The 25,210-nt window shown below is 42.5% G+C and overlaps 1 protein-coding gene across 1 annotated transcript in view; it reads right to left on the bottom strand.

The window, feature by feature from the left end:
• The window catches only part of PCOLCE2 (procollagen C-endopeptidase enhancer 2), a 43,378-nt gene extending 19,721 nt beyond the window's left edge, over positions 1–23,657 (bottom strand). Inside the window, exons 1-5 of the mRNA XM_019532556.1 lie at positions 23,650–23,657; positions 23,250–23,358; positions 11,970–12,225; positions 9,782–9,906; positions 6,081–6,217 (exon numbers count right to left, since the gene is read on the bottom strand). Of these exons, the coding sequence (XP_019388101.1) occupies positions 6,081–6,217; positions 9,782–9,906; positions 11,970–12,225; positions 23,250–23,358; positions 23,650–23,657 (635 nt within the window). The remainder of the gene's footprint in view (positions 1–6,080; positions 6,218–9,781; positions 9,907–11,969; positions 12,226–23,249; positions 23,359–23,649) is intronic.
• Between the last annotated feature and the right edge of the window lie 1,553 nt (positions 23,658–25,210).

Genomic DNA, 25,210 nt, shown 5'->3' with positions numbered 1-25,210 from the left:
CAGGCTGGGCATGGAACCAGATTCTTCCCTGCGTCTGGCTGTCACTTGGAGAGAGGAGACCAAATAGTCAGGATGCCGTGCTTTGCCTTTGCCATAAATTACAGCAGCCTAATTTATGCTATTGGCATGCTACTTTCTAAGTCCTTCCCACAGCCATTCCTGTATACTGGAGACTAGGGGTGTGCGAAGGAGGAAGTATTCAATTCAGATTCAGATCAATTCAAGGGACAGTGATTAAATTAGCTGATTTGGATCACTGTCCTGATTCATAGTTTCATAGTTTCTAGGGTCAGAAGGGACCTGAGCAGATCATCTAGTCCGACCCCCTGCCATGGCAGGAAAGAGTACTGGGGTCAAATGACCCCAGCAAGATGTTCATCTGACCTCCTCTTAAACACCCCCAGGGTAGGAGCCTGCACCACTTCTCTTGGAAGTTGGTTCCAGACCCTAGCCGCCCTGACCGTGAAGTAGTGCCTCCTGATATCTGACCTAAACCTACCCTCTGCCAGCTTGTGATTGTTATTCCTGGTCACTCCTGGCGGTGCTCGGGGGAACAGTGACTCCCCCAATGCCTGCTGATCCCCCCCCGACTAGTTTATAATAGGCCACTAGATCCCCCCTCAGTCTTCTCTTTTGGAGGCTGAACAGGTTCAGGTCCCATAGCTTCTCCTCATAGGGCCTGCCCTGTTGTTCAATTTGGCCGAATCTGAAGATTTGATTCTGATTCGGAGAACTGGCGATTTGGCCATAGAAAGAGCTTTATATGTTTTTTCTACATCCTCAGAGGTACCAGGCGTGCCTTGTGAACACTGAGATAGTGGGGCGGGTGAAGCATCCCACAGGAGTGCGGGGGACCCGGAAGTGGACCAGAACTACTTCCAGTTCACTTCCAGGTCTGCCTCTGAGTGCGCGGGGGACCCCCCCCATGCACCCCAGCTTGATGATTGGCCATGGTGGGACCCTGGGTGCCCCCCCGACCCAGGAGACACCAGTCACCAGGGTTGGGGGGGGTCCCCCCATGTGCTCCACAGCGGACCTGGAAGTGGACCGCAAGTACTTATGGTCTATTTCCAGGTCCACTGCCGAGCATGTGGGGGACCCCCCCACAGTCCCGTGGGACGCTCTATCCACCCCACCACCTCAGCGTTCATGAGCTGCGCCTGGTACCTCAAGGTATATAGAAAAAACATATAAAGCTGTGTCTATGGCCAAATTGTTGAATCTCTCCTAATCGAATCAGAGGCTTCCATTTTGATTTAGAGAGATTAATGGGTCTCCTGATTTGATTCGGATTCAGCCACCGAATCAAGCCGAATCTCCTCTGAATTGAATCAGTGACCAAAGCTTTGCACAGCCCTACTGGAGACATCTAGGCAAGGTGTTGGCTCAGGAGCCAGCTCTAATGGCTTTATGCCACCAGCATACCCTCCAGCCATGGAAATCCTCAGCTGGCCAGCTACAGCCAAAATTCAGCCCCTGTAGACCACTTTAGTAGCATGGAAGCACTGGATTTTAAAGGAGAATCTGGCTCACTATGCACAGGGTTTTTTGATCTCAATAGCACAAGTTTGTTAGTAGTGCTGGGGCACTGAATTATAAATTCAAGTACAACTCCAGGACTGAAGCCAAGAATGGGTTGATTGAGAAAACTGAAGCTAAATACAGTTTATTTTATTTCTGCTCTTGCCTGACAAGTAATTGTAGCTACAATAATTAACAGAAAACAATAAACTCTAAAAACTTATGTAAAGCAGTCGCATATTTATTTCCTGGGAAGAAAAAAGAGAAAGGAGTTAGAAGTGACCTACATTCTTATTCAAGTGCCAGAGATTAAACTTAGGTGCATGAAACATAGGCCAGAAAACCCAATTGTTTTGGTACATGGGATTATTAAAAATGATTAACATTTTACTCAGACCATTTTCAAAATAAATTTAATAGATAAAAGTTATTAACTGAGAGCTTTATTAAAGGATAATTCCAAAATAAAACTGTTTTTTTTTAAAGGACTACAGAATGCCTCTAGTCTAATCAGAGTAGAGACTATAACTATGAAGAACAATTTGTCCCCGTCTACCAGTTTGTTGTTGGAAAGTGTTGTTATATAAGAAAAAAAGTCTCTTGACTATTCAACGAGAAGCCATTTCTGAGATATTAGCCTCTCTTCAAATAATATATCATTCTGTGATTTTTAAGTATGTGTGTGTGTATAGGCAGACAGACAGATATAAACATAACTTAACCGTGGCATCTTCTAAAGTAGATTAGCATCAAAAAGCCACATAAAATAAACAATGGAAAAGGAACATCTTAAATGACTAACCTCACTAAAAAACTTGCATGATTTTTGGAATAATTAAGACCTGCTGTTGCCAAACCAGATTATATAATTAGTGCCATTGGTTGCCTTTTTTTCTAGCTGAGTGAACTTAACTACAGACAGCTCCTCATTAGAGCTGTATTTTTAGACTTTAAGCCAAGGGTAGAATTCTTCATAACCATCACAGCTCCTGGAAATAAAAGACTTTTCACACTCTTGGGTTTTAGTACTTGGTATTAAAAATGAAATATGTGTGCATGTTAGTACCACAGAGTTGAAGAATGAAGGCATCTGGACAATATGAGTGCTGAGTTAAAAATATTTTCTCAATGTTGGTACCAAAATTGAGAATCTGCAGACATCAGCTTCTTGATGTTGTGTATCAATTAATCATGTAACCCAGAATAATCACTAAGAAAAAAAATTAACAGTTAAACTGACATACTTAAAAACAGAGTATGCTGTAACTCTGAAATTGTTCCAGATCCTTATAAGCAGGGATCCTGGTTTTCTCTGATTTAAAATAAATCCCCAATTTTTGGTTAAAAAAAGTAACCTCAAATCTGTATTTTTCAGTGATTTAAATGAAACAGCACTAAGATATCGATATAGATAGTGATAAATAAAGAACAGATAGTGAATGAAGGGACAAGTAGCGGATGCTGAAAACTGGGTGTTGGATTGGGGCAGCTGAGGTCTACATTAGGTTCTCAAGATAATTCAAAGATTTTGGAGATTTGTTCAACGTCTGAGATACACAGTCATCTTGCCTTACCTTGGAAAGAGCCTGGATACCCAATGCTAGGGAATTTAAAGTACAGAGATTAATTGAACACACAAACATACCATATATAAACTTGATCTGCATTTCTCTATATAAAATGGAAGCAAAATTCAACAGCACTGAGAGCTACCTCAATTCTGATTTCCAATATACTCTCATTGCATAACCGTGCTTTAAGGGTTGGTAACCACACCCCTACTCCAAGTCCTGTCTCTTTAACTACAAGGCAGGAAGGATTAATCCCAATTCATCATAAAATAAAGGAATTCTAGAGAGATCCCAGACACTGTGAAGATCATTGCAAAGCATGTGGGGAAGGAATGTCAGAGAATATAAAGAAAAATTGTAGGCAGAAATCAGGAATGAGGCTACATATAAGGTTTATCATTAAAGGAGCCTGGGAGGGATATTGGACATTTGGGATTGATTATTTCCTAATTAAGGAGTTTGGGAGGGGCTGGAAAAGCCCAAAATGAGATGACGATGACATGAACACAGAAAGGAGATGTGTTAAAATAACTGGTGAAGGTGCTGAGAGAAACTGGAAACATAATTTAGGAAATAACTCTTGAAACAGGGAGACGCATGGTTTTGACTGAAGGGGAAAATAATCCTTCCATGGTTATGGCCCAAGATCCCCTACCTAAAGCACTATTGAGGAAACTCTCTCAAGCCAAAAGTGAAGAAACTGGGCATCTATCACAGAGTAGGAGCTTGGGGAGAGACAAAGATAAACTAGTAAAACCCTGCATCAATAGGATTGAAGACTGTAGTTCAAGAGAACTAGGGAAATATTTTGCTTTTTCTTAAGGATTCTTGTTACTTGGAATAGGAGGAAATATGGTTTAACTAGAGGCCCAAAGCACTAAAATAACCTGTTCACCAAAAAACCCAGCACCCAAGGAGAAAAAAAACCTGAAGCCTGTGCAACCTGATTTTCAAATGAGATAAGACTACATTTTTCAGCAAGTTGCTTTTTTTATGAGATAATGCATTTTAAATTTAATCACCGCAAGGGGCATGTTTCACATTCAGAATAACCCTTATGGAAAAAAGATCCTTGTGGCTATATCCAGACTGAAAATTTATTGTATACAGCAGTAGTGCCCTCCAGTGTGCTTCTCTGCTCTTATCCACAGTATTCCCCTATCTGGAATACTGCAGCTGCTGTGTATGACACCTGATATAAGCTAATTGGTAGGCCTGTGCAAATAAGGAAGTATTCAGTTTGCATTTGGCTGATTTGGAGGACTGATTCAATTCTGAGATGTGGATCACTGTCCTGAACTTATTCGGCTGAATCAACTTCTGAAGATTTGGCACTGATTCAGAGAGATTCAGTGATTCGGATCAGCCGGGGAGAGGCAGACACAGTCAGGAGCCTGCGGGGTCTCCTGTGGCTCCTCCAGCTGTGCCTGCTTCACCCAGGTGAGCGGAGCCACGGGCGAAGCCCCCATGGCTGCCTGGCCCCATCTGCCATCCAGCCCTAGCCCCAGCCTAGTCCTGGCACTTAAAAAAAGAAAAAGCCCTGTACTCACCGGCTACAGGAGTGGTAATTGGGGCCTCTGGGCATTCGTGGTAGAACCCCCCCGGATCACAGGGCAGTGGGGATCGCCCCCCCCCACACCTGGCACCCGTGTGGCAGCTGCCACATGGCATGGGTGCAGAATGGCTCAGCAGGATGCCGTGCACTATCAGGGAGCTGGGGCTGCTGGGGCAGAGCACTGCCAGGCTCCAGCTGAATGCTGGAGCTGCCCCAGCTCCCAGATAGTGCGTGGCACCCTGCTGAGCTGTGCTGCACCTGCGCGACACGACAGCTGCCATGTGGGTGCCAGGTGGGTGGGAATGATCACCACTGCCCCCCACTGCCCTGTGTTGTGCAGAGGGACTCTGCCATGAGCCCTCAGAGGTCCCAATCACTGCTGCCGGAACCAGTGAGTGAGGCGCTTTTTTTTGTTTTTTGAAGTGCTGGGAGGGTTGGCTGGGTGGGGGATGGGGCCAGCCAGGGCAGCCATGGGGGCTTCTCCTATGGCTCCTTTGGCTATGCCTGCCTCTGACCCAGTGAGGGGAGCTGCAGGTCCTCTCCCCTGCTGCTGCTTGCCCAGCCGGTTTGGAGGGACACAATGTAGGTGGGGCTTGCTCCCAGCACTGCCGCACCCATATCAGTCATGTCGCTGCTTGCCAGCCGGTGCAGAAAATGCAGGATGTGGGTGTGGCAGCACTGGGAGCAGAGGCTGTGCCCTGCTGCCACTTGCCCCCTTCCACTTGGAGTGAGCTGTGCCCCCATCCTGCCCCAGCTGGGCAAGTGGCAGCAGGGAAGAGCCCCTGCTCCCAGCGCTGCTGCACCCACATCCCACACCCCCCTACCTCCTCCTAGAGGAGTGCACCCCCCCAGCCGAGCTGGGCAGCTTGTCTCAGTGCCAGCCCCAATCCCTTACTCCCCTATTCCCCTTCTCTCTCCCCTCCCCTAACCCCAACAGACTTACCAGTTGGAGGCAGCTGTTAGTCTATGGCCAAATCAGCTGAATCTTTTCCAAAGTTTTTGCTTCGAATAGATTCAGAGCTTTTACTTGGTTTCCCAATTCGATTCAGATTCGGAGATTCAGTCCCCGAATTGGGGCGAATCTCCCCCAAACTGAATCAGCTACTGAAGCTTTGCCCAGCCGTCCTAACTGGCACTATGACTCATAGTGTTGTGCTAATTAGCCTGCCCCAGCTTCATGGTTTCTGTGTCAAAAAGTAGAGTGCAGAAGTAATACTGGGCAGTGGTAAGTTTGGGGTCTAGTTATTTTCCCATAATATAGGCATCTCAAAAACTAAGTCTTCCAACAGACTTTTTGCAGAGCATCTAAGACAATAAATTATGCCAATCGTATCAATTTGATGTAGAAAATAGTCTCAAAAGAAAAGTATAGTAGCGAGTTAACAAAAGGACATACAGTTGTTTCTCTGTCAATAATCCAATAAATTACTCACGCTGGTGGACTGTCTCCACAATATTTCCCAATTCTTTTAGCATCGTTGATTTCCCCACCATTAAATACTGCCACAAAGTCATATCTGCAGTAATTATCTCTCTCCACATCAAACTTCTCAAATTTTAACTCTATCACCTGCAGAAAAAGCATAAGTATCTAATTAAAGTTTTATATAGGTTTATTAGTGTTCAATATGCTAAGTAACATCATTTCATAATTAAGGATTATTTCATTCATTTTGCCTTCAGTAAAGGAAAATTCCTTAATCACTTAACTGTTTGCTTGAATAAGAAGAGATCTGCAAAATATAGTATAAATTTATTTTGTAGGCAAAAACATGCAATTAAATGAAATATACTAGTGATGTGTATGAAAGCGTTTTCAAATAATGATCTTACTTGATGTAGAGGCTGTAAGAGATCGGATAAAAACTTAACATCTAATGTTTGGGTATTGTACTTGTCATGCATGCCTCCAAAGTAAACACAACTTCAAGCTGGGACTATATTTCAAATAACAGGATCAAGAATTTTCAGTGTCATTTACTTGCATGCTTATATGCTTAAAAGAAAAAGTAAGGAGGTCCAATTCAGCTCAAAGTCAACAGTCTTTTTCCACTGCTTTCAGCAGAATTTAAAAATGACCAGCAATTAATAACTGCAACTGCTGTGAGCTTCTAAGATAATGAAAATAGAGAATGAGAACAACAAAAATGTTATTGTTAAAAAAATGATTAAACAGGAAGAAAACAGGACTTGACAAGAAGGGAAAAGGGCAATGTAAAATAATATAAGGCATTATTTGCCAGTGAAAATTGTTTACTTTAGAATCTGGTCACTATAAGCCTTTGGAATTGACATGGAGATAGAAAAGCAAAACACTTATGAAGTTTTTAAAAAGTTACACATTATAGTGATAAATACAAGACAGTTTTTGGTTCTTAAATTTAATTTTAGTCCTCCAGTTTTTTCTATGTACCTGAATTTTAGAGGATAGGATATTCAGGTTGATCATACAAACCCATCTTTTTTCAAACAGTACCAAATGAGACCAGTGTGCCAAATCTCTAACATTTTATGAAGGAATGCACACATTATCAGTAGAATACTTTTGTTTCTTTTCATGGGTGCTTGTCTCCACCTAAGGGACCATTAACTTTCTCCTTTTTGAAGCTGGAAGCCAAAATGGTGAATATGTGGGGTCAGTAGGAAACAAACAAGCTGAAAGGTGTGTGGCTCAGTGAGATGGATGCTGCACTGGTAGGGAGCAGACCCTAGTTCCCAATGGGGTAGAAACTTCCCTACTGTGCTTAACCCAATGAATATTAAATGTGTGGTGATGCTTCAAGAAGAGGGCTGGAAAAGGAACTGGCTAATCTCTAATTTGGTGCCTAGTAGTTATGGCACTGTGCTGGTAACGCAGAGGGCTGGGTTTCCTGATTCCTGGATAAATGCCCTAACCACTCAAATATTGGGGCTAAAATGTGGGAAGGTCTTCCTCCTGGTTTTTCCCAAAACTAATGCTGAGGTGTATGCATATGAAGTCATGTGCCTGCCCAGCCAGAGCACAACCTACTGAGCATGCATAGTTTGGTAGAACCAGGTTTTCTTACTATTTAATCTTTTTTTTTTCCTAATAAAAACACATCTAAACAAAAACACATTTTTGTTGTTCCTATGGATACACTAGAAATAGCTGATTCACTTCATTTGGTGACATCTGTGCAAAAATGTGCCCTAGCACAATAGATCCACTTCACTAGGCAAAACATACATCACCCACTGATCTTGTGGGACAATAGGCAACATGTCTCCACTGCCAGAAACATTCCCCCAGCGATCTCCAGGGTGTATCTGTGGAAGTGGGGAAAGTCGGTGTTCCCCACATCCAGGGACCCATCACAGAAATTCCTGGAGGTGTCTCTCTGAAGTGGGGAAAGCTGGGCAGGTGCTCCCAAGGATTGAGGGACCTGATCCTGCTTGGCAATTCCTGGGGCTCACAGGACCCCAGCCTCTCAAGGCTAAAGAGTGCCTGCCTGGGATGCAGGCAGCTCTGGGTTGCCCATGCTCTCCCACCATAAGGCAAATAGACATCTGTTGCAATAAAGTGGCACAAATTATTAACACCTTTTATTGGGACCACATTTGTTGTCTGTCGGCATCTATTTACTTTTGCTACTGGTGGCAAAAAGACAACAAAAGACTACGCCTGTTTCCGCTCTTACACATCCACTCTGCATGCAGAACAGGATCACAAACTGTGATTAAGTACTAAAAATGGCAGCTACATGGCTGGAAAACTGTCATTTGGGCATGTATAGTGAAACAGGATTCTGCCCCTTAATGTTTAAACAAAAATAAAAACAAAAACTTGACTCAATAGTCTGCTCAAGACCCCCTTAGTAACTCAAAAGTTCTGCTGTTCTGTCAGAAGCATTACTGAAGTATGTTGAGCAGAGGCTTAAAACCATTTATGAACAGCAGATCCCAAAAGTACAAAAGATAGCCTGAAAAATGTAATAGTTAACCCAAATCTTCACTACAGGCTTGGTAAAAGTTTTCAGGCATGCATGAAGATATGTAGGAAGAACCAATGTAATTTGCCATTTACCATTCCCATTGTTAATAATCACTGCCTAGCCACAGGATTATGAAATGACTTATGTATTGATAAATGCAGGAAACACTAAGCTGCTATACCGTCTTAAGATCCAGAAAAACATCTTGATAAATGGAAATGAATTAAAGATCTAAAGAATACATTTATCTGGGAAAGCCTTTTCATCTGGAGGATTACAGGCATGAGCAGGGGATTTAAGAGGAAAGTCAGAGTGCCACATAAAAAGAATTTAGAAAGCTGAACATAGTTATGAAAAGCAACGTACCAAACCTGCTTGAAGATAAAGGTATTCAATCATTGTGTACTTCCTGCCATGATACAGTTTCTGGAGCAGAAACCTGGGCAACAACAAAAAGATGAAGCTAAACTGAGACCCACCCAACACAACAAGACATGATGTGTTTCATGAGTAGCATGGGGTGACAGCAACAAATCCCAAATCAGTCAAAAGCAGCTTGGGTCCTAATAAAGCCACTAATACAGTGGCAAGGCATAGCATGAGGGCAGCTCATGGATTTTTCCAAGCATGTGATGGAAACTTCAGACTATTAAATCATACTCTGTTTGAAATTTATGGTGGAAACTCCTAAGCCTGACAAATTCCAGTGCACATTACATGTGGACAAGTGGGGTGATCATTAAAATGTAGTCTGTGCTTTTTAATGGACATTTAAAAATTCTGCATGGATGTTTTGATAAAGAATATAAGACCCTACACATTTGGTCAAACTTCAAGATGGTGTTCTTCTTAAACAGATCACTTATACTAAAAACTTTACTCTAAACACCATTAGGTATCTGTTCATTAACAAAAATACCTTTCCAAAACTACTTCTAAAAGTCTGACTGGGTGCCCAAAAGTTATAGAAAGTATCATATGGGGAAATAACATTCTGAGTTAGAGGAAGTACACAATAAGAAATGGAAAAAGCTGAAAATAATGTCAGAAGAAGAACAGAACAGTGAAACATGCAGGAAAACTGTACAACACATGAAGAAAAAGTGCATATGAATGGAAATGCACTCTCTGAAAACACGTGAATATTTCCAGGTAATTTGGTATCTTTGAATGTAACTCACCTGATTCTTTGGGGCTACAATATGCCAAGAGCAAGTCACTCCTGCGGGATAATCTCGATCAGGCCAGTTCGGAGTTTGAAAAGACCCAGAAGGCTTGTCTAGTCGTCCCCCACAGTACTGGTCCCCTAATAATATAAAACAGATCAACAGTACAGGGAAGGTATGTAACACATTTTATACAACTGTTTTCCCAGGGCCAAGTCCCCAGCTGTTATGTAAATCCTTAGTAACCAAACTTTTATGCAGGGGGGTTCTCTGCTAGGACCTAGAGAATACTCACAGCTCTTGGTTATCCATCCCTCTGTGTGTGTTAAGCAAAAGGTTTTCCTGAGGCAGTGAGCATCAGAAGAGCACTCAGTGGGTGTCTACATGTGTATATACACACACCTAAACTTAATGCACCTTTGTTTAAGGCATATAAAGGTGATTTAGGCATGGGTTTACGTGTGGATGTGCTAATACACATTAAGGTGCATTAAATTTAGGCACAAATAGCTAAGTGGCATTATCGCACATGCAGACGCGTTAATGTGCAGTACCACGGTGTCTATCCATTGGTGCACATTGTGTTAATACACATTAGTGCATCTACACATGCTATACGTGCTAATGCCACTTAGCTATTCAAACCTATATTTGATACCTGCTTTATGCAGGTATCAAATTTAGGCTCATATAACCTTAAATCACCATTTTTAAGGTGCATTAAGGGTGTGCACGTGTAGACACGCGCCCTTAATGTGTCTTAAAAAATGATGATTTTAGATTAAGCCTACTCAAGAGACACATGTAGATGTGCCCAATGACAGCTCTTTCAGAAGCCTCTGGAGTTGTGGTCAGGATGCATACCCTGATGGTTTCTCTGTTAGACAAGGGAGTTTGGATATCAAAAGGCTACTTCATGCTTCATCAGAGTAACACATCATAAAGTGAAAGACCACTTCTGTAGTCTTCCTATCTTATTCACCATAATCCTGGTAGTTCCATTGTATTTAGGGCTTTCTGTCAATGGAGCAAGTCTTTGCAAATGACTGATTTGGAAACCATTAATCCCTTGCCTGTCTACTTTGGAGAGGCTACATATCCTACACTGCCATTTTTCTGCAAACTTCATGTTAGTATTAGATGAATAGGTTTGATTTCTTGTTTTCTCTGTCAGTCTAGTTTTCATGTGTAGTCTGGGAATATATTTTCTTGGTAAACAGAGAGGGAAGAAGAGCTAAGGAACTCTTCATGAATGGCGTGTGCCCCCAGCAGCTGGAGGGGGGCATGGCTATGCTGGTGGCAGTGGGAGCGCGGCGCCAGGAGCACGGCGGAGGTGAGCAGAGAGCTCCCACAGATGCCGCTGGCACTGTTGGCGGCGGGGGTGGGGAGCGACAAGCACCAATCGGGGTCGGCAACCACCCTCAGGTGCCGCTGGCAGCTGCGGCCAGTGGGAATTGCTGCCCACCTGCAGACGCTACTGGTGGTGTCGGCGGTGGGGTGGTGAGTGGCAACCACCCGCAGATGCCACCCCTTTTGCAGGGGGTGCACAGGAGCTTATCTTAAAAAAATGGGTGTTTCTTTGTTTTTGTCACTCTAGGTATACAGCTCTACAAACAACACAAAGCAAAAGGATTTCTACTTCCTGCTAACTGTCTGTGTGCATGGTAAATGGAAACAAAATTGCAACCACTTAGCCTTCAATGGGTTAAAAAATAAATCAAATTACAGCAGGTTAAAAGAGGAATAAGGACTTATATGAGAGCTACTGGTGTATTATAAAACCCTATACACTTACACCCTTCTACCCCAGGACAAATAGGTTTTTTTTGTTTTGTTTTGGTGGTGTTGGGTTGTTGTTTTGTTTTGTTTGTTTGTTTTGGGGGAGGGGGAGTGCACCAGGATTATATCTAAACTGATACTTTTTAGAACCCTTTTTTCTTAGAAACATTTTCCCCCTATTTTCACTCAGACTAGTCTAGGGCATACTATTCCTACACCCAAAATAATTAAATTTATCACTTATGTATGTAATCCTTGTCTATAATAAGTGAGACCTTTATTTCTGTGCCAAGGATATGCTATTTATCTTCCAAAACATGGGCAAATCTAATTCTGATAAACAAATACAGTACTTCTGCCCTCATAGTTTTAAACATTAACGTAGCTCTGTGTGATCTTTAAAATTTATATAGCTATAAATTACCTCTTTCATGTGGTTCTGCTGCAGAAAACATGGCAATGAATCCATTTCCAGCTGTATTGGCATCTGAAATCATTTGCACCAACATCTTATTGCCACTGGCAACAAGGGCACCTGGTTTGAAAGTACCACAGAACCTGCCAAGACGCTGTCCATTGGCATGGCCGTTATACACATCTACAAAGTCATATCTGCACAGATTGTCACTCTCCAAGTCGATGTACCTAAAAGAAAGAACTACCACCTTTCCTTCAGGGACCTATAGGGGAAAGAGTAATGTATCTTAAAAATCTATAACAATCATTTGTTCTGGTTACTTGTGCATCTATTTTCAAATCCCTCTCCTCATTCACCTGTCAAACTCTTCTTCTTATCCATGTCCCAAATTAAGGGTTTTTTTACCCTTTTGGACAAATAATGAAGGTAATAAGTTTAATCCTTTTCACTTGCCAATATTTCATCCTGCTAAAGAACATTCTATCCAAAGTGGTACCTTGACAAATGTGGATTACTATTGTGTTCCCATCAGATCCCATCTCGGCTTCAGACTTACATTATGCTCACGCATGTCCTTTTATGGTAACTCTATCTAGATAAGGTGCGTGCCATTTTTTAACTTCAACCAAACAATTTAAATTTAGCTCACATAACAAGAAACTGTTAACTGCCCTTTGTTCCCCTGGTTACACCTCAAATTCATAGCTTTATATTAAGTCATTCATTTTAGAGGATTTAATACTTGCTGCTCACTTTTAATAGAAATACACACAATACTAATTTAAAAAAGAAAAAAATGGAAGATTTAAGGCTAAAACTGCCCAACAAACTACTAGATTAACTCTAACTTGCTTCACAGATACAATGGAAACATTTGTATAGATAAAGAATGTATAAATCTACAAACTAGCTGGAGAGTTTAAATAATCCATTAGCATGTGTTGCTGACTTTTTTTTTAAGAAAAAAAATGGGGAGGGGAGAGGGGGAGAGTTGATAATAAAGGTAATCTGTGCCTGGACACTTACTGGATCCTAACATTAACATTTTGCTGTCCTAACTTTTTGGTTAAATACAGAAGGTTTCTGGATAGAGAAAATTAAGGGCCAAATTCTATTCCATCTATCCGAAGTTGGGAAGTGGGGATAGGTCGAAGGACCTAGTTTGATTTGAAACAGTCACTGAAGCGGTAAAAGATCTCCTAGCCCACCTCCTTAACACTTTCTCAATTGAGTACAACTGTCACTCCATCAAAACCTATGGAATTCATCCAGGCTCACCTAGGAAAACCGAAGTATGCCAACTACATATATTAGACAAAACAAAACAAAGCTAGAAGCCAAGACAAGGTAATGTGACCAAACATTGATAGTGCTATTTGAGAGAAATCCTTAGGTCTGTTTAATCAGCATGAAACACAGCTATTGTAAATCATTTTGTAAAAGGTATAATATAGGGAAAATAGTATAGACAGCACATTTTTAAAGTACTGATTACTAGAACTATAATTTGTCCTTGTTTATATGTGTCATCTTTTTCACTGTATTAGAATAAAATTAATTATTTAAAAATATTTAATTAAAAACTTAAAATGCTATTGATTAAAACATTTCAAAACCTCAGGCTGCTGAGATCAGTGTCACTGAACCAAAGGAGTCGTAACTTTTTTTTCTGGGCTACTATCTTTAAAATAAGTGAAAAAAATACTAAGGAAAAAGCAAGCATTAAATATTGTACATATTTAAGAAAATGTCTTAAATGATTAGTCTCTAACTTTCTGCTTATGTGGTAGGGCCATATTTTTATTCTAGTATTTCAAACATTTTAGAGATAAGACTGAAGATATTTTGATCAAGGCCTGGATGGGAGCAAAGTAAGCTATCTTAAAATTTCAGTGATTAAAATTACAAAAGCAAAGAAATGCTGAATTAGTAGTGGCATTAAATCTTTAGTTAAACAGTATCCTGGCTAGCTCCAGCAATTCTGTCCAAAAACAAAGCAGGCAGGGAGAAAGTATGATGAAAGGCAAGCTTCCATACTTCAAGAAAGGATGCAGCATCAAAAGGTACTCAAAAGGAGCTCTCTAGCACTAGACAAGAATTCTCTGGACACATCTACACATGCCAATTTAAGGTGCATTAGCCATTTTTAAGATGCATTAAGGGCGCAGGTCTACACACGTGCACCCTTAATGCACCTTAAAAATGGCAATTTTAGCCTATTCATGCCTAAATTTGATACCTGCAAAAGCTGGTATCAAATTTAGGCATGAATAAGTAAAGTGCTTTAATGCACATGTAGATGTGTGAAGGCGCATTAATGCTGTATGTCAACTGATTTGGGAGAAGCTCAAAGAACCCTGCAGTACTCAGTTGTTGTATTTCTGGCTCAGGTAGAGCTCCTGCAAATAAACTGTGGGCAGGAAGTGTTTCCTGAAAGATACTCAACAGATATAAAATGTTATATTCTACTAAAATATACTCCCACTGTTTATAGCTGCTGAGGATCTGTCCCTGAGTGTCTCTTTCCAAGCCACCTAGGGCTGAACAGCCCTAAGAGAATTACTAAAGCTCTACAACTAGAGAGAGCCTCTTGGCAGTGCCACAAAGGCAAGGGCAATATGACTCTAGGATGGCTTAATTTGAACAACTAACCTGTGAGCCCTGTTGATCACAGATTAGAACCTGCTGCAAAAGAACTGCAACAAATAGAATTTTGAGAGAGTAGACTACCCTAGATGCATTTCTAGTCTTACTAATCATTACTTATTCCCAGATGCCTTATTATGAAGGCAAAATGCTAGTTACAAGGATGTTATGTAGCATGAAATCTTGCATTTTTGCTGTGTAAACTAAATTTGCCCTGCGCCAGATATTCTGTAATGTATTAGAATGTGGCCTGTGTCTGTGAGGTTTGACAGTTCTTCATAGACTTTAAGAAAACCTTTTGATCTCCCCAACTTTCACTAATCTGAAAAACTGTTTCTAAACTACTTGTTTCTGTAGGAAGATGTCATCAAAAACAGAAATTTTAAAACTGGTGTGATCATTAATTTTTAAATGCAGAGCCTAATCTAACCCTTGATTACTGGCATGTAAGGTCTTATTGAAATCACTGGAACTCTTATGAGTAGAGGCTGAGGGGCTGGGCCCTTAGACAGAGAATTTGTTAGTATTTATTAAAATAGCAAACATGTTCTACAAAATTAAACTAGCTGTAAAACATTTCTGGAAAACAAATTTACCACATATTGCGCAACTTGAACACAGACTGGTGGGCAGCCGATACATTTTAAAAATAACTAACAACTCAGTACTGCAACCGTCCTATGCAGAGCTCACAGAAGCCCACCCTAACTATTGGCATCTCATGAAACTACTAATACATACATCACTCTATACAACGAATCTGTCTTGAAAGCTTGAAAAGTAATGGATGTTAAAACTTTTTTAAAATGCCAGAAGATAAACATGCAACAACACTATTTCCCCTGAGCTTCTGATACAAGAAGGGCCAACATGACTCAGTCTCGTTTACTTTGGCCTAGACTGAGACTTTGGGCTCGGCCCTGAGCATGGGGCAGTGAGAGGCTGGGATGCCTCAGAGGAACACTTGGAAGGAACTGTGGCTTAGTCACCATTTTTTCCTATTTCTCCTGTGGCAGGAAAGTACATGATGTCTACCATTTTTAGGGCGTTAGCTTATTCTTACAGTTGTGCCTGGCCAGCTCTGCTAGCTGGTGAATGTGCAGGGACAGAGTCCTGGTTCCTCTTTCTCACCATCTTTTTGCCTGTGCTGAGAGGAACTGAGTGTCTTTGTTCATCTTAGCTGTTCTCTGAGCATGGGAGTGAAGAGTGACCTAGCAATTTGCTCCCCGCATGGTCACCACTGCAACGCTCAAAACAACCTATATTGCTTGTATACCTGGGATTACCCAATGCGACTTCCATGTGTAAGAACAACAATATACGATGGGGGTTAGAGTAGATGAGAAAATGGAGGGTTAGGCTATTACTTAAAATAAGTTAATCTCCTTGCTCAACTGAAATACAACTTTGAGAGTGTAATTTTGTGCATGGGGAAAGGGAAAATTAAACTAAAGACCTGATAGACTAATGATTCTCATCCAAGGCATCCTGAAATCCTTTCTCAGGGGTGAGGCCATTTGCCACACAATGTCAGCACTGTTAGGTCTGCAAACATGATTCATAAATCAAACCCAGAGATTTCAAATAGGAATCCATAGCATTTAAAACATTCTGAGCTGCTGTGCTCTTTGCAACAGAAGAATTGTTCTATTATTTTTCTGTAGTCAGAAAGTGAGTGAAAACTAAGATCTGATTTTTTCCTTGAGTATAATGAAGGGTGCCTTGGGTCTACAAAGGTTGAGAACCATTGTGATTGACAGTAAAATCTAAAATTCTAATTTGTTTGGGTTTTGGAGGGGCTTTTTTTTGTTTTTTTACATTTCAGTAATTTGCAGGACTATCAGTACTACGCTTGTCATTTTAAAGGTTTTCAGTTTGACTCCATGCATCCTTAAATTGGGTCTGTGTTTGCAGACCTTCATGACTGTGAGGAGCTTCATGGTTTGGCCCATGTACAAGAGTCTGCTTGCGCTGACTGCACATCAGGATTAGAGCTTTAATACTCTGCAGACTTTATAGGGACAGACATTACACAAACCGGTTTAAGGATCAGAAACTGATTTAAACGAGTAACAGAATAGACATTCAGTGCACATAAACCAGTTTCAAAATGGCCAAAACCGGTTTGAGATAAACCTGGTTGAATGCAGTATCAGACATAATTGACTGAGCTCAAACTGGTTTATGCAATGTCTGTCCCAGACTCCGTCCTAGTTTAAGTTAAACCAAAGTCCTCCATCATCTCAGCATGCTCTCTGGGTGGGACTCTGCTCTCTGCTCCAGAGCAGGTTGGTCCCGCCCCTCTGCTCTCTAGCCCAAGCAGGGACGGGACCTGGTGAGACACCAACCAGCATGGCCCAGTTAAGGCACAGTGGACAGAGAGAGAGTTAATTCTGCCCTCCTTCCCCTCCTTCCCACTGCAGCTGGGGTCTGCCTGTCTGCTGGGGAGCAGCGGGGAGAGGGCTGAGGCAGTGGCCCCTAGGGCTGGCAGACCCTGGCTACAGGGCAGAAGGGACAGAGGGAGGAATTAACCCTTCTCCCTGTCCCCTTCACCTTAACAGGGCCATCCTGAGACTATTCTGTGCTGGGGGGGGACTCTTTCCCCTCCTTCTCCTCCCCCCAGGGTGGGGAGGGAGTGGCTCTGTGCGGCACTGGAGAGGGACTCCTGCTCCTCCTTCCTGCCCTCCACCACGGGGTGGGGAGGGGAGCTCTGCAAGGCTGCCCAGCCCTGGAGGGGGACTCTTCACCCTGCTCCTCCCCCGCAGCCATGGAGTGGGGAAGGGGGCTCTATGCCAGGCTTCCCAGCCCCAGAGGAGGACTCTTTCCTCCCCACACCACTTCTGGCTGTCACTGGGGCAAACAGGGCTCTCCCCTCTTCTTCCTCCTGTGCCACAGCAGTCTGGCCAAGCTCCCTCTTCTCCCACCCTCTAAACCCTGCAGGCCAAGGTTCAGAGTTAAACCCCTTCTCTGTTTTACTCAGCCCTGCCCAGGCCCTGCTCCCCATGTCCCCTGGTTCAGCTCAGTTTTCCTGTGGAAGGGAAATGAGGGCTGCTCTAGCACCCCTGGGCTTCCTGCCTGAGCTACTACAGGCATGGACCTGCATTTCCAGAATGAAAAAGGAACATCTGTCCACTTGCAAACTGGTTCAGTGTCCAAGAAGGCAGTTTTCCTGAACCATATTGCAGGAGAACTGCTCTTCTGGCATGGTTCAGTACCCGCCCAGGTGCAGCAGCTTTAAACCCCTGTGTGCCCAGCTGCCAGACAGGATGAGACCTGCTGGCAGGAGCTGTGGTTGCAGGGATTGCTGTCCCCACATCCTGGTTAGTGAAGAGGTCACAGGGAGCTCTAACTGCTCTATGGTAAGAAAACCAAAGGCAAAGAGCAAAACATACAGGCATTTAGAATTCATTTTATTATGACAATAGAGACACCGGTAGTCTTCCAAATTGCTTTAACACTATAGATATATCAATAAAACACTGCCCAACTGATTGCTGTCTCTCACTTGCTTGCTTTCTCTCTCTATATATAGTAGTCTTTTGTTTTAATTGTGGAGGAACATGGATTTTGGGGGATTTTACAGAGCAACTTTTGGATTTTTTTAACAGGGATTTTTCAGTTTTCAAATAGGGAACACCAGAATTCCTGCTAGGGAGGCAAGTGGCAGGACCCAGGCAGAGGAGCCTGTTCAGAGCTAGCACCTTGTACCCAGCTGGCTGTGGCTGACCTCCTGGCCAACAGGCCAGGAGAACATGCTTTGACAGGTCAAAGCAGGCCACCACACTGGGAACCTCTTCTGGGCGATAGCTGCCCACACGGCCAGCCAAGGGGCACACATGGCAGTAGTGCCGCACAAAGGCCAAATCTGCAGCCACAGCCCACTGGCAGCTGGCCCAGAGGGGCAGATGCCTCTACTGGCTGTGCAGTCCCCATCTGGGTTTGGCAGGTGCGCAGCAGGTCACAGCTAGGCTGCTGCAGTGGGTAAAGGGTGCAGGGAACTCTCAGGGCTGCTTCAGCAGTCCAGCTGGCACAAGGGGTAGTGTCCCCAGGTACCAATTGGTTGGGCCCCAGAAACTCCTGAGAGCGAGTAGTCCTGAGCTACTTGACAGGGCAGCTTTTTGTACTGATGGGGTCAGGACAGGGCAGATTTTTTATACTACTGGGAAAAGCACAGATGTAGGCCCTAGGCTCTAGCTCCCCCTGGCTGCAGATCCAGGAGGAGCCAGGCAGAGTTATTTTGCCCCAAGTGGCACAATTTGCCCCACACCAAAGTGCGTGTTCAGGCACATGAGCTCAAATCTGTACCACTTCTATCTGAGCTGCTGCAAGTGCATGTGCTTGCATGTGTGGATGCCCCCTCAGCATCTAGTGAGATGCAAATGTTAACCAGGTTTGTTGTGGATGATATCCTTTACTGGACCAACTGCATAGAGGAGCTTTTGGGTACCACTTCCTCAGATCTCACAAGAAATCTTGCCTCTTGCGTTTTTGCTGGACCACCATGGCTTCCACAGCACCTCAACATTACCATTAACCCAGTTAACATTTACATGAATACTATGATACTAAATTCATAGAAGTTTGTCTATTCCTTTTATGTATCTGTAGACTACAAATGCTTTGGGGAAGAATACCTTAATTTTACATATACAGCACATAGCAAAATAGGACTGTTGGTTATTTTTGTACTAAAACTAATAATGGAAGCATGGTTCACTTATTTAAAATAATTAGGACTCCTTGTTCTGAATAAAGCACCCACATGTATGAATTGTTGTTCATATTTAAACAGTCTGGTCATGAGTGTACCTCTCCTAGCTTCTTGGGAAAGTTCTCAGTACATCTTGCTCTTCCTTAACATCTAGTTTAGTCTTTTGGAATAAAAAGAAGTTGTCTGTGCCAAATTTTATACTGAGCAAATATTTTGGCTGAATAATAAAACTTCCCATAAAACTTCTCAAAACAGGTGTTAATGCCAAACAATGCTAGTTGAACACTTAGCCATAATGGTGTTGTGGGTCACTTGAACACACTTCGCACAGACTTTATGATCAGACTTGAAACATTTATCATCTCCCTGCCAACAAGACGATTAAATGTGTTATCCCAAAATTAATTGGAAAGATGCATTGACTTGGGTCCAGGAGTAACCTCCTGATAAAAAGTACAGTCCCTGTGTCCAGTCCCCATCCCCTGCTCCAGTCCTTTCAAATTGCTGAGAATATATTTTGATTCCTACCAGGATGCTATCCCTAGACTATATTTGAAAGACCTTCTGGGTTCTGATTAAATTTAACACTTCACCCTCATTCTAAGCAATGTATCAGTTCATAGTTGAAAGAAACAGCTGTTAAGTTATGCTTTTTTTTCCTTTAATGACTACTTAAAATCTGAAGAAATTGACATTAGACATTCCATTCCCTAGGATAAATTTCCAGATGCACTGATGACTGGATTTTTCAAACGCTTCTTATTGTCAGCAAACGTATATTGGAATTCACCTACTGGGTCTACAAAAATATCATCTTGCATAACTCTGACAGTTTTGAATATTATTTTTGCACAGTACACATGTTGGATTTTGTAAGTGATTGGTTTACCAGAAAGACACAGAACAGCAATCCAACTTCTCAAATCATTCAGCTTATGCCTCAAAAGGATTTATATAATTTTAAAAGTAAATGGATGTGATGTATCATGGATGATGCTATACAAAAAGCCACAGGAGAGGAAATAACAATATAGATGACAGCTTAGCAATGCCAACTAAAAGCTTCTGAGTGCTTTGCCAGGATTGTCATATAACCACAAACATGTGCTGAATGCTTCTTAGAGTTCTTAGAATAGCAAAGCTGTTTTTTAAGCCAAGAGTATAAGCCCCAGGCTCACGAAATTACAGAACCATAATGAAGTTGGAGCGAGTCTTCTAGCTTTAGAAAGCTAATTGTGGAAAACTTTAATGCTACCTGCATGCTGTATTAAATGTTATATTACCCACAACATTTTCTAAAGCGATTCCACTGCTGAATTGTTGTCTGCACTATTCTTAAGTTGTTCACCTGTCCTCCTTGTTCAGTTAACTTTGGATTTCTCCTAGAGAAATCTGGGATTATCTGGTTGAGAAAAAAGTACTTCCCTACCTTTCTTAACCCACAAGGAGAACAAAACAGTGGTCTGTTCTAGTTTTCAATCAGATCTTTCCATGTGTCCTGTGTGTCCTGTAAGGGGGACTCCTTAGCTATAAGAGACAGGGCAAAGGATGCTCATCACCTTCTGCTAATTGTAGAGGCCTTTAAATTTTTATGATATTTCTGCTGATGATTATAATTTATGATATTTCTGTACTGCAGAATAATTCCAGGTCTTAATAATGCAGTACTGCCTTCTGCCTCCACATGAAGTTGTTTTATGAGAGTGTGGCAGGGCACTGTTGGTGCCTGCTACTTTAAGGGCTGAGCCAAGCAACCAGCAGCTGCTTGATTGTGGCAGCCATTTTAGATCTCTGGCTGCCTATATAAACAGGGCAGTTCCCCCCTGGCAGGCCAGGCAGTAACATCACCTGGCTGCAAGGCTGAATGTAAGATCCTGGAGGTAAGGGCAGGAGCTGTAGAGGATGGTTTGGAGGCTCCTGGTCCTGGGCATGGCCTAAAACTGCACCCTGCTGAGAGTGGGTGGCTTGGTGGGGCTCCTAGTGGTGCGGGAACCTCTGGGAAATACCAGACCAGTTCCCACCCCAGTGAAAGGTGGGTTGGGGCACCTTAATAACCCCAGCTCCCACAACTGGGTGGGTTACCCCACAGTAGGGTCAAGAAGGTGGACCCAGATTAGAAAGTAAGGCTATAGACTCAGAAGCCTGACTTAGAATACCCTTGACTGGTCAATGCTGGGGTCAGGATCAGAATGGTCAAAAAGGCCAGGGGCCTACTGCGAGGGATAACCAGAGCTGAGGGCCTGGGGTTTCCGACTGGCCTTGGAGGTAAGGCCAGGGCCTGTGTGGCCAAAGGTCCCAGGGGGACCACACCTGAGAGGGGAAAGAGTTCAGGAAACTAGGCAGCCCAACATGAGGGTGGAGTAGGGATCTGATTGGAGGGATCTGGTTGGGGTCTGGATTGGAGGATTCTGGGGCCCAGTGTGGGCCCAGTGATGCTATAACAACTGAGGATGCCATCTGCGAGGCTTGGGCTGTGGTGAAGGGGAGAAACAGCCACAGATAGCGCCCCCTGGCATTGGGGCAAGAAATGGGCAGCCTCCCGCCTAATTAATATCTTAATTTATATATCATCAAGGCATGGCAGGTGAGGAGGCAGGTGTTTGGCTCAGAAATGGGTGGGTGGGCCAATGACAGATTGGCTCTGAATAGGTCTCCTGTTACAGGGAGGTTAGCAGTAGGCCTTTGGGGTTTTATAGACTTGAACTCAGATACTTCTTTCACTCAAGCTGGAATCTACCCATATTCACTGTGAAATACAAGCTAACCACTTGTGCGGTAACCATCCTTAATTGCCCTCCTGTAATTCTCCCTGTATACCAGAAAAACGGGTAAGTCTTCCCACAATTCACTTGAGGACCATAGCTGAACCAGCTCGGCTGTGGTCTGATATGGGCCACAGGGCTTTGGCAGCAAGAGGCTTTGCCCGTGCCCATGCCTTGGACAGGTAAGGAGTAGACTGGGCAAGGCAAGGGGATGGAAGCAGCACCAGGGGAGGGTGCAAGGCTAATTTGTGTTACTTCTACCATAAAGATTGGCCTCCACTGTCCTATTCCATTAATTTCATCCATAATTTAAAAAAAAAAAACCATATTCTTGGAACTCTGAGTATCTTTAGTGACAACTTCAAAATAGAAACTTATAAAGAAGTGTAAGGTGTTTCTTGTTAAAATATATTTATGAAGTTCCTAGTTTATAAGCATTGAACGGATACTCAGTTCTACTGTTTTGATTTATAAGTGTTCACTTGGTTATAAGCATTATTCATGGGTATATTGCTCAAAACCTCATTTCAACCTCACATATTACAAACATCTCTTTGGTAAATATAACATCATTTTTCCATTATTGCTCTGTCATCTTGCTTGATCACTGAACATTGTGTGGCATCTGCATCATGCAGTACTCAAGATGAGTTGGCTAGCAAGAGGGTGTTATTAACAACCATCATATTACACCAGAGTAACACACACAGTTTTCTGACCTCTTTGCTTTTTCCAAACTTGTCTACATTATATTGACAACAAATCTTGTTTTCAAGATTTGCTTTACAATCTCTCTCCCTCAAATGACAAGATAGTGGGTTTTACTCTCACAATCTTGCTCCATTATATCTATAATGACTAGTAGATAAAAGATTTGTATTCAACAGGTTTTTTTTTTTTATTTTTATCAAAATATAAATATATGCCTGATCTTATTACAGTGAAAAGTTTTGTTCCTTCCTTAATTAAAAAGGTGAGATCTATATTTTGCATATTTTTACTACTATTTATCACTTTAAATGTAACCCTGGTACTGTAAGTTCAATAATTAATTATTGAAGTAATGTGTTACTTTTTATATATAAGGAAAATATAGAATTTAGGTTTAGAGACAAATGGCTCTCCATTATTTTCAAAACCGATTTTTGTGATACTAAAAATTCTTACTGTGATTTTCCAAGTACACTTGCTGTTTGGAGGGTAGACTCCAGGGAATCCTTCACTTCCAATAAAGCCGGACTCTCCAGATACAACTCCTCCACATGTAAAACTGGGCCTGGGAATGACAACAATCTAGCTTAATTTTTAAAGATACTTCATTTACAATGTGATGGGGATACCTGCTAAAATGTTGGTACAGAAATGTACATCTGACTTTAAAACATGTTTGGATAACATTAGAAAGCGCATAAAATATAGTGCAGTACATATTAATGCAAGATGTAGGCAGGGATAGAACTGATCATTCAACTCTTAACTTGCATGCTGCTATTTGTATAGTTTATCATCAACAACAAAAAAAAGCCCTGGTCATAATAAAAAAAAAAAAAAAAAAAGTCACATTTACCCTCTCATTGTTCTAAAAGCTGATATGTTAATACAGTAAGCCACTTCACTAATTCTGTCTATACTAGGAAAATCATCAGGGACCTGGTCACTGTCTATAAACTCACTAGGGGGGACCAGAAGGGTTTGGGGGAGACACAGTTTCCCCTAGCGCCCCCTGGCATAACAAGGAATAATGGACACAAATTATTGGAGAGTAGGTTTAGACTAGACATCCGCAAGAACTACTTCACAGTTAGGGCAGCAAGGATCTGGAACCAACTTCCAAGGGAAGTGGTGCTGGCTCCTACCCTGGGGATCTTTAAGAAGAGGCTTGATGCCTACCTGGCTGGACTCATTTGAGTCCAGTTTCTCTCCCACCCAGGCGGGGGGTCGGACTTGAAGATCTACAAGGTCCCTTCCAACCCGACTTCTCTGATTCTATGATAAGTCACCATCAATGCAGCTCGTGTGTACATGACAGTATCCTTTTGGAACTACACTGGTGATAAATGATAGGTACTAATTTTGCTAGCTCAGGGATGTTGAGGGATAATAAAATTATTGATTCATGAAAGCACTTAACTTTAAGTACGTTCTTCAGGCTCAAATGCTTGACAGAATTGACTTCCATTAAATGCTTTGAGATCTCCGAACAGAGCTTGTGTTGTTATTATGAATTAATTAAATGTAATTATTATTATTAAATGACAAAGCAAGAACATGGTGAAATGCCCAATCAGGACTTGGGGGCTTATTTAGTACATGAATCCACTGCTGGCAAGCTTGTTTGCTAGTAGCAGAGAGGTGGTAGTAGTAGAGAGAGAAAGAGAGAGCTGCTAGTAGACACAGATAGCATACATAAATATATTTTAAATGGCCCATAAAGGAAAACAAAAACAAAGAACTAACTTAACTACCCAGAATTTGAGATATAAGAAACCTGTTTAGGTTTCACAAGCAATGCCATGCTTTTTGTTTCTATTTCATTAGGAAACAAAAGAGGTTACTTTTAGGGGCTTTGCACTGTTTGCAGTTTGCCCCAGCAATGCTGGTGCTCTCCCACTTGGAATGGATTTCACCAGTGAGTGAGAGTGTGATGCTTCGTGAGTATTTAAGTACAAGTACCAATTGGAAGCACCCTGCTTCCTGTCAGGTGCTGGCTAATAGAATGTCAGGACAGTTATCAAGCCTGGGCTCTTATCCTGAAGGGAGGAGCTGCTGGTAGGGTACTGCAGAAGGGTGGTATGGGAGAGGGGTGGTGCCCCTGCTTTCTGCTTCTTGTCCAATCACTTGCCTGCCTGCTGGGTTCAGGTGCCACCAGTGAGACCTCCACTCCCTAGTCCAGAGGCTCTCAACCTTTTTTTTTTTGAGTTGAGGCACCCTGCACTGGACTGGAGGTCCCACTCCATCATGCTTGTGAATGGAGCAGCACCCCATTGCAAAAACTGGTGCAGCTATTCCAGTCCTTGCAGAGGGGCTAGACAGTGGCCTTAGGGCAGTGCTGCTCAACCTTTTAGGGCCAAGGACCAGATTAGTGGCACAGGGCTGGTCAGCAGCTCTATCAGTGCTGTGCCATGGCA

The sequence above is a fragment of the Crocodylus porosus genome, unplaced genomic scaffold, assembly GCF_001723895.1.
Source record: "Crocodylus porosus isolate Cpor-Errol unplaced genomic scaffold, CroPor_comp1, whole genome shotgun sequence".
NCBI classification, from domain to species: Eukaryota; Metazoa; Chordata; order Crocodylia; family Crocodylidae; genus Crocodylus; species Crocodylus porosus.
Note: the sequence above shows the minus strand (reverse complement) of the source record. Positions and strands in the feature narration are given on the sequence as shown.